The sequence below is a fragment of the Artemia franciscana genome, chromosome 21, assembly GCF_032884065.1.
Source record: "Artemia franciscana chromosome 21, ASM3288406v1, whole genome shotgun sequence".
Lineage (NCBI taxonomy): Eukaryota > Metazoa > Arthropoda > Branchiopoda > Anostraca > Artemiidae > Artemia > Artemia franciscana.
Genome location: NC_088883.1, coordinates 8,138,216 through 8,154,609, shown reverse-complemented (window position 1 = coordinate 8,154,609; position 16,394 = coordinate 8,138,216). Strand labels below are relative to the sequence as shown.

The 16,394-nt window shown below is 36.0% G+C and overlaps 2 protein-coding genes across 2 annotated transcripts; one reads left to right on the top strand and one right to left on the bottom strand.

The window, feature by feature from the left end:
• Nucleotides 1-1,058: 1,058 nt before the first annotated feature.
• LOC136040671 (uncharacterized) lies at nucleotides 1,059-1,418 on the top strand. The gene has a single exon (XM_065724969.1). It carries the CDS (start codon nucleotides 1,059-1,061, stop codon nucleotides 1,416-1,418), a length of 360 nt encoding a protein of 119 aa, XP_065581041.1.
• Nucleotides 1,419-2,722: 1,304 nt separating this feature from the next.
• Nucleotides 2,723-14,984, bottom strand: LOC136040931 (zinc finger protein 664-like). The gene is made up of 4 exons (XM_065725359.1): nucleotides 14,940-14,984; nucleotides 13,578-13,677; nucleotides 10,850-11,020; nucleotides 2,723-5,466 (listed from the first exon to the last, which is right to left on the bottom strand). Exons 2-4 carry the CDS (start codon nucleotides 13,645-13,647, stop codon nucleotides 4,202-4,204), a joined length of 1,506 nt encoding a protein of 501 aa, XP_065581431.1. The 5' UTR covers nucleotides 13,648-13,677; nucleotides 14,940-14,984; the 3' UTR covers nucleotides 2,723-4,201.
• Between the last annotated feature and the right edge of the window lie 1,410 nt (nucleotides 14,985-16,394).

Below are 16,394 nucleotides of genomic sequence, written 5' to 3'. Positions count from 1 at the left end.
CAACGAGAATGGATCACTATTAGTTGACTTTGCTCTAACAAATGACCTTATCATCGGTGGAACTCTTTTTCAACATAAAACCATCCACAAATACTCACGGAACTCGCCGGATGGTCAAGCTTATAATCAGATAGACCATATCCAGATAAACAAAAAGTGGAAGCCGAGTCTCCAGGATGTTAGGGCCCACAGTGGAGCAGATGTCGCCTCAGACCATGCCTGGATGATCGCAAAAGTGTCCCTCAAGCTGAAATCTACACAGAAGTCAGAATCCAAAGAAAAGCCCGTCTACGATTCAGAAAAACTATCAAATGCAACAATTCGTCACAACTTTGATATTCATCTTACAAACAGGTTTCAGAGCTTCAGCCTAGATTTCAACAATGAAGGAACTGTGGAGTCATTCTGGAACATCCTAAAAGAAGCCTAAAACCAGATAGCGCTAGAAACGCTTGGACACAAAAAAAGACCCAAAGATGGATGGTTATCCGATAAGACATGGATCCTCATTGAAGAGCATCAGTAATTAAAACAACGTCTCCTAAACGATGAAGATGACTGCAATAAAGTCTTGGGAAATCATTTATACTGACATCAAAACAAGCTAGTGAAGAAGAGCGCAAGGGGAAATAAACGAGACTTTCTAGAAAAGAAGGCAGCTACGGCAGGAGAAGCAGCCAAAGGCGACGATTCCAGAGCTGTTTACTAAATTACCAATGAAATCATCGGGAAACAACGTAAGATAAACGGGCCAGTTAAAGATGAAAATAGCAAGATGGTCACAGCTCCCGATGAAATCTCTTGGGCCGTAAATTTTGAGAAAGTCATCAACAGAACTAGTCCTCCGAACATAGCAGACATCTCCAAAACCCCTTTCCTTGACCTCAAAAACAATACAGAAGAGCCATCGACCGAAGAAATAGTTCAAGCCGCTAGCAAGATGAACAACAGTAGAGCACCAGGAAGCGACAAGATATCAGCAGAAATGGTCAAAACCTCTTTAGGTACTTGCATAACGGTATGGATCGCAGTCTTTGGATGCATCTAGAAATCAGAGAATGGAAGTCCCAGAAGAATGGAGAAAAAGCACACTCATCAAGCTTTTCAAGAAACGAGATGCATTGAAGTGCGATAACTGGAGTGGAATCAGCTTCCCTTCTATCCTGGGGAAACTAGTGTCACAGATAATCCTCCGTCGTATCCAGACAGCGCTAGATGAGCACTTGAGAGACGAACAGCATGGCTTCCGCCCATCTCACTCCTGCTCAGACCTTGTATATGTCCTCTGCATGTTGATTGAGGAATGCAACAAATGTGGGCAAAAGATGTACCTTGTCTTTGTGGATTTCAAATTAACCTTTGACTCAATACACCGAGTCTCTGTGGAAAATCCTCCGGCACTACGGCATTCCAGATAAACTGAAATCCCTGACCATTGCGCTGTACGAAAACACGGAGTGCTGCGTTCGGACCCATGAAGGAAATACAAGGTATTTCACCATCATTTCTGGGGTCAAACAGGGATGTGTCCTCTCTCCCCTATTTTTTGTCCTGGCTATCGATTATGCGCTCCGAGACTGCACAGGGTTTGGGATTCAAATATGTGATAATGAATGACTAGCAGATCTTGATTTTGAGGACAACCTTACCCTGATTGAGGCAAACAAGGAAAGTTTCCAGGAGCTTCTCTATGCAATACAAGAGAAAGCAAGTCTTTTGGGACTGAAGATTAGTTCAGACAAGACAAAACGCATGGCAACAAGCGACTCACCACTTGGCATAAAGTGCGGGGACAACTCAGTAGTGGAAATAAGATACCTCGGAAGTACAGTCGACCAAACTGGATAAAGCAAAAAGGAGGTACAGTCTAGGATTGGACAAGCTAGTGGAGCTTTCAATCGACTAAAACAAGCTTGACTTAAGTCTCCTGACGGGCACTGCTCGGCGTAGAGAGTGACGTTTGCCTCCTCCACCCACTTAGGTCCATGGCGAGTATTTGCTCTTCGCCCTGTCCAACAAAAATAGTCCTCCGAACATAGCAGACATCTCCAAAACCCCTTTCCTTGACCTCAAAAACAATACAGAAGAGCCATCGACCGAAGAAATAGTTCAAGCCGCTAGCAAGATGAACAACAGTAGAGCACCAACTCATTTATGAATTCCCCAACTCATAAATTGTTTGAATTCCCGAACCATTGTGAGCTGCAGAAGCTTTTCATTGCTGACGAAGTCGGACCATCGTAGGCCCTCAATCCTCCTCAGGCTCTTTGCATGAAATACGTCTATTTTCTTGAGGGTTGCAGCTAATGCTTGCCATGTCTCAGCTCCGTAAAGCATCACAGAACCGACTAGAGCGTTGAAGATCCGCAATTTCGTTGTGCGACTGATATTTGGTTTTCGCCAGAGGTGACGATTCAGTCTACCCATGACAGAAGACGCTTTAGATAATCTTGCCTGCAGCTCGGGGAGAAGTGAGCCATTTGAAGAAATTACGGAGCCCAGGTAGGTGAAGTCTTTAACAACCTCGATGCTAGTGGTGCTGTCCAGACTAACTGGAGAGTTAACAGCAGGAGAAGACGGGTCTATGGCCATAATTTTAGTTTTGTTCCAATTTATATGCAGTCCTACTTTGGCAGCCTCTTCTCGCAGAATTCGAAGCGCTTCCAGCAGCTGCTCCATGGAGTCCGCCAGAATGGCCAAGTCATCGGCAAATTCTGGCGGACTCCATGGAGCAGCTGCTGGAAGCGCTCCGAATTCTGCGAGAAGAGGCTACCAAAGTAAGCTACTAAAACAAGTTTGGCGATCGAAAAACTACTCTCCGAAGCTGAAACTGAGGCTGTTCAACTGTAACGTCCTCCCTGCCCTCCTGTGTATCTGTGAATACTGGAAACTGAACCAACAGCAAGAAAAGAGGATTCTCGCTTTTGAGAATATCTGTCTTTGCAGGATACTGAATATTAACTGGAGGGACCACATAACTAACCAGACAGTTCGCTCTATCACGTATCAGCCTCTCGTAAGAGACGTTATACGCCAACAAAGATGGCACTACTTGAGACACGTTATCCATATGGCAGGATATAGACTCCCCAGAACGGTACTCGAGTGGCAACTAGAGGGAAGCCAAAAAATACACTATGTCGTAAACACCCGCAGGACCTGAAGATTATCAATTCGACAACCCGACCCCGATGGAAAGACGTGTGGGCAGCAGCACATATGAGGGATGATTGGTGGATTTTTCTGGATGCCCTGGCGGCACGGGAGGAACTAAGGTTGCTATCTTGGAAAGCAGTTGAGTTAGGTGAAATAAGGTATCAGGAATAGCTTTATTTATTTATTCATTTGTTTTTGCAGATCAGTGTCTTCAGATCTTATCTATTTTGACAGAAAAGAATACTAAGGTGGATCTGAGAACTCTGATATTACTTCTTGGGCTGTTTTTTTTTTATTGTCAACCTCTTTTTTCATTCTAGTCTGATCAATAACTTTGAAATTATTAATCCAATTACGAAGCTTTTTAATTACTAACTCATTTTGGTAACAATCAATAATCTAAAATTTAACAAACAGGTTCCTTTTGTCTTCACTAGTCATTGCTAGATGACAGCAATAATTAAAGTCTTTAGAATTGTGACGACCTGGTACTTTAGATTAAATGAAGTCCTTTTCTGATTCTAAATTTCCAGACAAATTCTAGTACCATAATTTTTCAGACTATTTTTTTTAAGGAGCAATAGCTTTGTTTTCGTTATTTTGAGGGATCAGAAGCTTTGTGGCGATTTAATATCAAGGTTCAAAAACATTGTCGTATTTTGTAATCTTACATTTGAGTAGGGTCTTTCATACTGGGCTAACCAGGTGTTGAGCAATAGTCCGGATAAAGTACTTCCTTTTATCCAAATCAATTTAGATCTTTGGCTGGAAAAAATAATTATAGCCAAAGGAAAGAACAGGTTAAAACAAAAAGCAAAAGAAAATCAATGAAAAAATGAACAAAAATATTCAACAAATCAATTAATTAAAACAAAAAAAAGTAAAAAATAAATAAATGAGCAGCAAAAACAAAAAACAAGGAATAATTTACAATAGGGTTCAGCAAGACCGCAGAAGTTATTACTGTAGACTATGGACTAGTAGGCTTTTTCTATGAATGGGCTGATATATGATTATTAAGATTTGATTTACAAGAATATTCTCCCTAGCATGTATCAGACTTAAATGGTTTCTCCATAGCGTGTACTCTTCGGTGCCCAATCAAACTGCTTGACCCAGAAAAAGCTTTTTGACATACTTTACATTTAAAGGGTTTTTCACCCGTGTGTACTCTTTGGTGTTTAATCAAACTGCTTGACTGAGAAAAAGTTTTTTGACATACTTCACATTTAAAGGGTTTTTCACCCGTGTGTAGTCTTTGGTGGTTAATCAAACTGCTTGACAAAGAAAAAGTTTTTTCACATACTTCACATTTAAAGGGTTTCTCACCCGTGTGTACTCTTCGGTGCCTACTCAAACTGCTTGACTCAGAAAAAGTTTTTCCACATACTTCACATTTGAAGGGTTTTTCACCCGTGTGTACTCTTTGGTGGTTAATCAAATTGCTTGACACAGAAAATTTTTTCTCACATACTTCACATTCAAAGGGTTTTTCACCCGTGTGTACTCTTTGGTGTTTAATCAAACTGCCTGACTCAGAAAAAGTTTTTTCACATACATCACATTTAAAGGGTTTTTCACCCGTGTGTACTCTTTGGTGGTCAATCAAACTGTTTGACACAGAAAAAGTTTTTTCACATATATCACAATCAAAGGGTTTTTCACCCGTGTGTACTCTTTGGTGCCGAATCAAATTGCTTGACTCAGAAAAAGTTTTTTCACATACATCACATTTAAAGGGTTTTTCACCAGTATGTACTCTTTGGTGCCGAATGAAATTGCTTGACACAGAAAAAGTTTTTTCACATACTTCACATTTAAACGGTTTTTCACCCGTATGTACTTTTTGATGCTGAATCAAACTACATGACCATGCAAACGTTTTGTCACATACATCACAAGTATATTTCTTTATCCCTGTATATGCTTCTTTATATCTTTTCAATATTTTGGGTTTTCTACCTCGCGAGGAACTATTCAAATATATCGTATGATTGTCCAAGCTTTTTGCTTCAGAATCCAATTCAAATGAATTTAAGCATACAATTGCAGAAGTGTTCTGTGTAACAGCTAGTGATGAACTTCCCTGTAGTTCTAGATTACAACCGCTTTGTGAAAAATGACCATGTATAACTAGATGTTCACTCACATCGCCAATACCTTCACACAAACAAATAGGACATTTTCTTGTCTCTCCCATCTGGTGTTCCATAATGTGAGCAACAAAATTTCTGTAATTCCTAAATATTGCAGGGCAGATGTCACACTCTAATGGTGAAAGTTTTTCACAGCCGGTGTCTATGCGGAGACCTAAAAATTTGAAAAAAATAACAGGTCTTAACAAATAATTTCCTTTTCCACATCACTCCCTTAGTTGGACTTATATCATAATTTCACTTTGAAAACTAATTTTACAGCAACTTTCCATAAATTAGAATATCATTTTTGATCGGCTTCGGGATTTTTTTTCAGAATTCTCAAAAAGGTGTTTAAAAAACAAAATATTATTGTTCTGCTAAATGTAAATAAAAACTTTTGTTTTTATTCTGAATCAGCTTTTCTTTTTGGCAAAAATCTAAGATAAATGTCCACTTTGGCATCTAAATTCACAGGCTGTGCTGGTTTAACTTTTTGGTTACTTAAAAAGAAAGTTTAGTTACTTTTAATGATTAGAGCTTTACAAAGAACAAGAGCTAAGAGCTCATATGGCACTTGTGACAAGGTCGGAAGAGCCAAGAGCTCATATGTCATGAGCTCTAACGAAATTCTAAGAATCAATAGATTAATTTAAAAGGAAAATCAGAGGTTTAGTACCGGTTAGGATTTAAAATAAGAGCTCTGAGACACGAGGTCCTTCTAAATATCAAAATTCTTTAAGATCCGAACACCCACTCGTAAGTTAAAAATGCCTCATTTTTTTCTAATTTTTCAGAATTGATCCTCCCCAGGAGCATCTGAGACATAAGATATTGCTATATATCAAGTTTCATTAAGATCCGATCACCCATTCGTAAGATAAAGATACGTCAATTTTCACGTTTTCTAAGATTTCCCCCTCCAACTCCCCCAATATCTCCGGATCTGGTCGGGATTTAAAATAAGAGCTCTGAAGCACAAGATCCTTCTAAATGTCAAATTTCATTAGGATCTGACCACTCATTCGTAAGAAACAAATACCTCATTTTTTCTAATGTTCCCGAATTACCCCCTCCCCCTAACTCCCCCAAAGAGAGCACACATGGCCCGGTTATGTCAGTCACTTATCTTGGACTTGTGCTTATCCTTCCTACCAAGTTTCATCCTGATCTCTCCACTCTAAGCGTTTCCCAAGATTTCCCCCCCCCCCAACTTTCCCTAATGAAACTGGATCCGGTCGGGATTTAAAATAAAGATCTGAGTTACAAAGTCTTACTAATATCAAATTTCATTAAGATCCAATCACTTCTTCTTAAGTTAAAAATGCCTAGTTTTTCTATTTTTTCAGAATTAACCCTCACCCCCCCCCCCCCAAAGAGACTGGATTACGTCAGTCACGTATCTGGGACTTGTGCTTATTTTTCCCACCAAGTTTCATCCCGATCCCTCCACTCTAAGCGTTTTCCAAGATTTTAGGTTTCCCCCTCCAACTCCCCCCAGTGTCACCAGATCCGGGCAGAATTTAAAATGAGAGCTCTAAGGCGCGATATACTTCTAAATATTAAATTTCACTAAGATCCGTTTACCCGTTCGTATGTTAAAAAACCTCATTTTTTTTCTAATTTTTCTTCTCCTTTCAGCCCACCAAATGGTCGGATCAGGGAAAACGACTTTATCAAGACAATTTACGCAGGTCCCTGACACGCCTACCAATTTTCCCAACTCCCCCCAAAATCACCGAATCCGGATTTAAAATAAGAGCTCTGAGACGTGATATCCTTCCAAACTTCAAATTTCACTACAATCCAATCACTCCTTTGTAAGTTAAAAATACCTCATTTTTTCTAATTTTTCAGAATTGACCCTCCCCCCTCCAGCCCCCCAAACAGAGCAGATTCGTTCCGGTTATGTCAATCACGTATTTAAAACTTTTGCTTATTTTTCCAACCAAGTTTCATCCCAATCCCTCCACTCTAAGCGTTATCCAAGATTTAAAAAACCCCCCTCGAACTTCCCCCAATGTCACCGGATCTGGCCAGGATTTAAAATAAGAGCTCTGAGACACGATATCCTTCCGAACATCAAATCTCATTAAGATCCCATCACCCATTCATAAGTTAAAAATATTTCATTTTTTCTGTTTTTTCCGAATTAACCAGCCCCCCCCCCCACTCCCCCCCCCCCCTCGGATGGTGAAATCGGGAAAACGACTATTTTCGATTTAATCTGGTCCGGTCCCAGATACACCTGCAAAATTTCATCTTATTAGCTTACCTGAAAGTGCCTAAAGTAGCAAAACCAGGACAGACCAACAGAGTTTGTGATCGCTATATGTCACTTGGTTAATACCAAGTGCCATAAAAATGTCTCGCTTTTTTGCTTAAAATTTGAGTTATTTTCATGTTTTTAAGTCGTGTTTTGAGTTTTCATGTCATTGAGTTGTATCATTCAAAATACAAACGTAGCCCACCAAAGATTTTTGGTAATACTATTTAAACGCTTTAAAAACATTTAACATATAATGTGACACTTCAAACATTTTCATGTAATGTTCATTCCTTTTTTCAGATATTCCTTATGATCCTTATCCTAGGAACAAAAATCCTAAATATTCCTTATGGTCACTACTCCTTTGTCAAGCAAATATAATAAAATTTGTCCTTTTTTGAATCTCTGCAAGTGTTGGTGGGATAATTTCTCTCCGGGACTTTTTGAATAGAAATTCATAAACTCATGTTTTTAATTCTGTAGCTCAACCTTAAGTTCTTCTATATTTAGTATGGTTACCGTATTTTTGTTCTTCTAACCGCTAAAATACTAAAATAACTTTTTTTTTATTTTAGAAACTTTGTAAGTCAACTTTCAAAATTTCATTCTACGTCATCAATGAGAACAAAATATGGTATGAACAATCCCATTGCAATAATGAATAAAAATAAACCAAAAATTAATTCATTAGGGCTATTGATTTCCCACAGCCCACTCTGGAATACTTGATTGAAACTAATTTTTTTTTATTTAGCTGGGTGGGATAATTTTTATTATTTGATTGAAATTTTATTATCAGTTCTTCTAAGTCGTTCAAATATTAAAATAGTATTTTATTTATTTTAATTTTTTTTTATGTCGACTTTCAAAAAGTCATTCTACGTCATCAGCGATGAAAAAATATGGTATGAACAATTCCATTGCGATAATGAATAAGAAGCAACAAAAATTTAATTCGTTGGGGTTATTGATTCCTCAGAGCTCCCTCTGGAATTTTCGATTGAAACTAGAATTTTTTTTTGTCTTTAGCTGGGTCGGATAGTTTTTATTATTTCTAAAATATCCATTTTTTTTAAATTTGATGCTGGTTTATGTTAAAATTTATGATGTTATCACTGGAATGTAACTCAACATTATTATTGTAATTTAGGGTTTATGCATATTGGCCAGTATTTATATTTGTTTGTTGTCTTAAGTTTATATAGCCAGTTTGTTGATTTTTATTTTTATTTGTACTCTCCAATTTTTGAGGTTAATAAAATGTTTGAATGTGAGTTATCTTGTTTATATTGCTTAATATACTGTTGATATTATACTTGTAAAATTTACAAAAACTTTTTATGTTTGACTAAATATTTCTTGTTCAAACTAAGTTCACAACACTACTAGTTTCAAATATACCTTCATCATTGATGTCCAGATTTTGGGAATCTAATGCAGATGTTAAGTTGAATATTCTGTCCCATTGTCTGTGCATATAAATAGATTGTCAGGTTTACCAACTCTTGAACATGCAACATAATAATTGTCCATGGGAAAACAATCCGTATTCAGATCTATACCGCATTTTTCTGACGATTGCCCTTGAGCTTTGTTGATGGTGATTGCTAATCAAACATTCCCTGTGTCCCCGTCGTCATTTATATATCCCCCTGTGCCCCCGGCGTCCCCGTTGTAGTTGTTTCCCTGTGTCCTGGTCGTCATTTATATTCCCTGTGTCCCGGTCGTCATTTGTGTCCCGGTATCCCAGTCTGTAATCTCTCTTTGAGTGTCCCGGTTGTCATTTATATTCCCTCTGTCCCGGTGTCTCGGTCGTGTCCCATTGTCTGTCCATATAAATAGATTGTCAGGTTTACCAACTCTTGAACATGCAACATAATAATTGTCCATGGGATAACAATCCGTATTCAGATCTATACCACATTTTTCTAACGATTGCCCTTGAGCTTTGTTGATGGTGATTGCTAATCGAACATTCCCTGTGTCCCCGTCGTCATTTATATATCCCCCTGTGCCCCAGGCGTCCCCGTTGTAGTTGTGTCCCTGTGCCCTGGTCGTCATTTATATTCCCTCTGTCCCGGTATCCCAGTCTGTAATCTCTCTTTGAGTGTCCTGGTCGTCATTTATATTCCCTCTGTCCCGGTCGTCATTTGTATCCCGATGTCCCGGTCTGTAATTTCTCTTTGAGTGTCCCGGTCGTCATTTATATTCCCTGTGTCCCGGTCGTCATTTGTGTCCTGGTGTCCTGGTTTGTAGTGTCATCTTATAATGAAGTCATATACAAAGCCTTATATACTTATAATGACGTCAAATGCAAACCCACAAACAAACAAACATGCATATATAAAACTTATTTTTATATATATAGATACAGTTTCTTCTTTAGTTTTTTTTCTTTTTTTTAGTTTCTTCTTTTTATTGACTTGTTATCTTCAATTTGTCAATGTTCCTTCTAACATTGACACTTGGAAAAATCTTTACGTGCCAAGCATGCTAAAGCTCTAACAATTTATAATAAACCTCAAAATTTTGGGTATCTGTTTTAAAGTTTTCGAATTACTTTAATCTATTGTCAAAATATATTGAAATATTTGTGCAATTCCCAGTTTTTTTTAGTTTTTTCTTTTTTTTAGCTTTTTTTAGTTTTTTTTTTCTTTTTAGTTTTTTATCTTTCTTATTTTTTTACGTTTTTTTCTTTTTAGGTTTTTTCTTTTTTTAATTTTTTTTTTAGTTTTTTACCATTTTTCTTTTTTCGAATTACTTTAATCTATTGTCAAAATATTTCGAAATATTTATGCAATTTCCAGTTTTTACATTTTAGTTTGTTTTCTTTTATATATATAGAAGATATAATCTGGCGTAACAGACAACTTATTTTTATATATATAGATAATATATTTTCTGCTCAATTTACAGCAATGGAGATATTAAAAAGAGGAGTGAAAAAATAAATACCATCTTCTACAAATGCAAAATATTTACACTACAATACTTACTTTTTACTACTACACTACAAGGACACTAATTTTCAGTGTTTTATTTTAGAAATGAAACAAGTGAAGCAAATTAGCAAATTTCTATAGAGAAATTTGCACATTCCAGAATTTGCAGGAATTGTTGTCCATAATCCATTGCATGGTTTCAAGTATTTTTTCATCTTGTTTCAGCTTCAGCATTCTCAAATTTTAAGATTATGAAGTCCAATTAAATTGTAATTTGTTCTGGTTTTGCCCAATAAAATATTACTCAAAATATTTGATTATACAAAAACCAAATGCTTGAGATGTACCTTCACTGTCAAAACATGCAGAGCTCAGTTCCTTGGTGTCAGGTTCAAGTTTACATGGTCCTGAAAAACAGCCAATAGTACCCACAGGAACATCTTCCCTTTTAAAAGACAAAAGAGAGTTTGGAAAGTCAAGAAGCGCATTGTCGTGACTTGGTAAAGCCTCTTCGACTTCTGAAAGAAAGTGTAAAGAAAAGGGACATCAAACACATTCAACACAAAAACTTACAAAGCAAGACCAGCTGCTTCCCATTTTCAACACAATGGCCACAAGAAAGAATAATGACCCTTATAAAGAGAGAAATAAAACTATGTTTGGTAAATAGCCAACACAAATATTTAGAATTAGAGCTGAAAAAGTCTTGAAAATCATCTAGCATGAAAGAGCCACCAAACAATAGGTGACAATATAGCTTTTTCCTTTGAATGCTAGTCCTAGTTTTCTTAAAATTGTTCAATTAATTCTATTGTTGCATCTTTTACTCATTTTGTTTCAAATTCTATATTGGTAAAATGATTCAGAAAACATGTGAATATACAAGAGAGAGAATAGGTACCCTACTTCCTGTTTCAAAAACATTGACTTACCATAGCTGATAATTGAAATATGTTTCCTTCCAATTCTAATGAAATAACTGAAAGATTATTACTTACTATATGAATTTTTTTTTTTCTAACCATCCCCCCCCCCTGAAAAAGATCTTCCTTTTTACAAGGGAGTCAATTGACAGCAAATACGGCCTAGAGGCAAGCTTATAATTTTAAGACACAACAAACATACAAATCAGACTACTCGAGATTAAACTATCATTGATTCAATATGGCTTAATCTTGAATCTTAGAACAAGTATTGATTAAAATCAACAAACAAATCCTTTGTGATGAAAATATTATTTACAATAAACATAAAGACAATGCTCCCTGGAAAATAAAACATGAAATATCTTTGGTAGGCAATAAATAAGATAATCACACTTAGCTTGTATGCTAAGTCTGTTTCATCTTCTGCAAATAAAACCCTTGGTATCATAAAAAGAACCATCTCCAGCCGACACCCTAAAGTTCTTATGAAGTTATATAAGGCACTTGTATGTCCACACCTGGAGGTTGGAATGTCATTGGCAGCCCCTTTCTTCAAAAAAGATAAGACGTTGCTTGAGGATGTCCAAAGTTGTGCCACTAAGATGGTTAGCAGCATGAATAAATTTCCATACAAAGAAAGACTACATCATTTGAAGCTGCCAACGCTGACATACCAACAGAAAAGGGGTGACATTATTTTAACCAAAAAAATCATCTCTAAAAACACCCTTCCCAGTCTTTTTGCACAGCCCTTGCATTCTGGTACTAGAGGACATTCATTGAAGCTCCCCATGCAGCATTCCACAAGTAGACATAGAAGCCGTTTCTTCAGCCAATTAATCATCAATATAAGGAACCAGCTCTCTGAAGAAACAGTTTCTGCTACTTCAACTGACATGTTCAAGTCCAACATTGATAGGGAATGGCTCTGCCAGGAGTTCCTTTACATTTGGGAAGCTGCAGAGTCCTCCATAAAAGTCTAGTTTAACAGCCACAATCTACACCAAACAAGTTCTTTTTTTTCATGGAGCATCACAAGGATAGATAATCCTTATATCGCTCCAAGCTGGGATTTAAGGTAATTTAAGCTATACTGAACAAATAGCACATATTTATGAAAAAAGTAAAAACAAACTTTGTTTTAAAAATAAGAGAATATGTGCAGTGTGGGAAAGGGAAGTTGTCTAAAATCTACAAAAAAAAACTAGAAAAATCAATGTTTTTGCACCTCTCCTACTCAAAATCTATTGACTGCACCATATAAAACTAGCAACACCTGAACAACTCTTGATAACAAGTTTGGGAAAACTGGAAAACTTGACAGAATTTGGACAAACTGAAAAAACCTAATGGAATTATGTGCTCTTTGTCAAGGAAATGATTCAGATAAAAAGTGGCAAGATAAAGACAATAACAAACATCACACAATAAAAACCAACAGCTTGTGCATTAGCTACCAAGAAGGGTACTTATTGGTAACTTAAAAAAAAGAAAATTGCTTGATGTATCCTTTTAATCATCAACATGTACCTTATAATAAACTCCTTTTCTTTTTCTTGATTTATTTACAAATCAAAAAAAGATAATCACAGGAAACAAACAAATTACCTTACCTTAAATCACATTTGCCAGTGAGATAATTTGGTAGATACCAACAAATATCAAGTAATGTTATGAAAAATGATGAAGGTAATTTGGTTTAAAAAACTGCTTATTGTAAGAGACAGAAACTAGTCCCTATAATTAATATTTATATATATTTATATATAATTATAGATAATTATAATAAAACTAGTACTTATAATTAATAGATAATTATTGTGGCTGCCATACAAAATAAACTCTTCAGTAGGAATGCATTTTTTCTACTGCTTTCTAATTTTTCTCTTACTTGTTTATGCCCAAAAACAGAAAATAGTTAGAGAAAATTTGTTACCTTGAGAGACTTTTTGTCTCCCCAAGCTGAAAAAATATAGCTTATAATTTAGGCTTTTGTGTAGCAAAATACCTAGCTTTTATGCAGTTGCATGTTCTTTTTTTTGTTATTTTTACAGAGAACTTTAGGATAAGATGAATAAGAGACAATTTACTAAAGAAAAACAGCTTTTTTTTTTTAGTTTTTTACCAAAATTTCTATTGGATAACTTACCATTTTTAATAAAAACAGTCTCAGGAATAGTAATAGGCTCAGCCATGTTTGGAGCTTGTGTCACATCCATAATAGTATTTCCAAAATAAGTTAATGTCAGCTAAAAAACATATAATACTAATTTACTATGAACAACACTTAGAAATGGCACTCTAGTTTAAAATTGTCAACAAAGCATGCAGATTGTTATACATTCACTATGATAGATTTTCAAACTGGTATTTTTTGCTAGTTTTTAACAACTTACTGAAAACAATTTTTTTCTTTTATTTTTTATGTCTTTTTTTAGTGCGTTGAATTTTCTTTGGAGCAATGCATGTATGATAATTTTCTTTAGAGTAATGCATACATGATAAAATTACAGAATACTGGCTTTTGTTAAATTGAAAAAGCAACACTTTAATAATCATATTGAAAGCCCAAAATAGGATCCAGGAAACTGCATGTCAGTTTAAGTGCAAACCTTGTCTTAAGTCAAGTGCTTCCAAAATTACTTTGATGAAATGCTTATTGATGGTTTTAATGATTAAGAACACTAAAACACTATTAAAAATCTAGTTAATTGACTTCTTGCTATCTTGGAAAGCATTTGGGTTAGGAAAAATCAAACTTTTGGGGATGGGTCTGCAGGCTAAAGTATGTCCTGGGAAGGTATTTTGAAGTACCTACCTCTATTCATTCTCTCTCTAGAGGGCCCTGATTATTGATGACCTTGAAAAATACATGTGTTATATAAAAGTGAAACCTTGCAAAATAGATCTCCTGCTTAATTGAAGTACAACAAAATTGTTTTCAGCTTCATAACTTTGCTCAATCCTATATTATAAGGTTTTAAAGATATGCAAATACATTTCCTAAATTTTGAAACAAAACATTAGGTCTCCAGGCTGAAATGGAGGTAGATGCTTCAAAATACCTTCCCAGGACATACTTTAGTCTGTAGATTCATCCCTGAAAGTTTCATTTTCCTAGCCTAAACACTTTCTGAGATAGCAAGAAGTCAATTAAGTAGAATTTTACTATTTATTCAACAAGCTGATACAAACATGAAGAAAAACAAGTCAAAATTTCAAGTTTTACTAGGCCTATCCTTATGAGACATTTAGCTTAAAACTCAAAGCTAAAACCAGCAGCCAGAATCACTTTCCGCCAGCATTCTGGTTTTGCTTCCAAAGTCTAATCATTTTACAAATATTGGTAAAACAGATGTCTGCTAGCTTAGTTCAAACAATGGAAATTAAGTGGTAATAATTAAGTGGAAAAAGACTTTCTTTTTCAGCTGCCCGAATAAGGCCACTTGATTTTAGAGAATATCTGAAATGATTAAAAAAAAATGGAAACGAGTGAGCATAAAATAAATACTAGGCTAAATATTAAGCCAACTAGATGAGTCCACAATAAGTCTTTTCTTCCATACTAACTTGACGTTGATGTTGATATTAACTCCTCTCTTGCTGTTTAGCCTAGATGACGTTGTATGGCAAATCGATTCTCACTTCTTAATAAATACTAGGAGGAAATCTTCTTTGGTGAAACTGTAATTTAAATGACCTTTAATCTTGTGTTTCTTGTTAGAAACTGTATGACAAGACTGACTATCATACAATTTTCTTCTTCACTATCAAATCCTCCTAATAGAATATATAGGCTCGGCTGCACTTTCTTCTGTCTGAAAAATTCGTTTATTTCACGTCTCTCTTGTTCGCTTTCGCGGCACATTATCATCAAGTGTTCTATAGTTTCTGATGTACCACACTTAGGACGTTCCTCACTCTGTCCCAAGAATTTTGCTTTGTAACAACCAACTCCTGCATGGTGTGATCGGAGTCGAAACAGTTTTTTTGCTTCATATCTAGTGACTTCTTTATACACCTTCGTTTCTATATTTCTCTGCTTTTTCATTGTCACAGAAAGATTCCCAGTCAAATCTCTATTCGTTTTAAAACCCTGACGATCAATCTCTTTAATCACTTTATCAAATGAATTCTTAAGGAGTGTCCATGTTGGTTACAAGTGTTCCTGACTCAACGGCGGATTTGGCCTTCACATCTGCTATTTTCATTTCCAGTTTTTCCATAGTACTAGCATTTACAACTGCTTGAATAGCACTTTTTGAATCAGAGTAAATGATCACCTTGTCCTCTTCAACAGATTCCTCACTGAACTCCAGCACCTTCTTAATGGCGTAAACTTCTGCCAGGAATACACTGCTCTCTGGAGGTGATTTAATTTTTTGGACACATTTTTGAAAGGGCACCAAAATGCTGCTCCTACATGCTTTATTTCATTTGCTTTCGATCCGTCAGTGAATAATGGAAAGTATCCCTTGTACTCTTTGTCCATCATCATGCAGAATGCCAAGTCCACTAGACTATTTGGTCCATATTAAATTCTAATCTTGAACTGATCCTGTTTTCCTCCCATGGTGGAGGGACACTTATTTCACCCACTCTTAACATACTTGAAAGTACTATATTAATTCCATAACTTCTACATATTTCTAATGCTGCTTTAAGGTAATTGGATTGATTTCTTGATTTAGCTATGTTGGCAGTTGCTTGGCGACCAGGTTTGATGATTTTTGACTTAACTGGGTGGTTATTTTCTAAAGACCAAATCCTCTGTACATATTTAAAAAATCTGATCTTTCTTCGTGTTTCCAGGTCTGCTAGACCACTTTCTGATAGAAGGATACTAACATTGCTCCAAATGCAATTCTTATGGCTGAGTTTTGGACTACATCTAATCTTGCAATGGTAGAAAGACAAACTTTGCCATAAATTCTTGAGCAATAATCCATTTTAGGCAATATATATT

Bases quoted from the DNA above. Each gene is read 5' to 3' on its own strand.
- LOC136040671 (XM_065724969.1), top strand. From the start codon at position 1,059: ATGGAAGTCCCAGAAGAATGGAGAAAAAGCACACTCATCAAGCTTTTC.
- LOC136040931 (XM_065725359.1), bottom strand. From the start codon at position 13,647: ATGGATGTGACACAAGCTCCAAACATGGCTGAGCCTATTACTATTCCT. The intron at 11,021-13,577 runs GTAAGTTATCCA...ACTTTCTTTCAG, and splicing joins GACTGTTTTTATTAAAAATG to AAGTCGAAGAGGCTTTACCA. The intron at 5,467-10,849 runs GTACATCTCAAG...TCAAATTTTTAG, and splicing joins TGCATGTTTTGACAGTGAAG to GTCTCCGCATAGACACCGGC.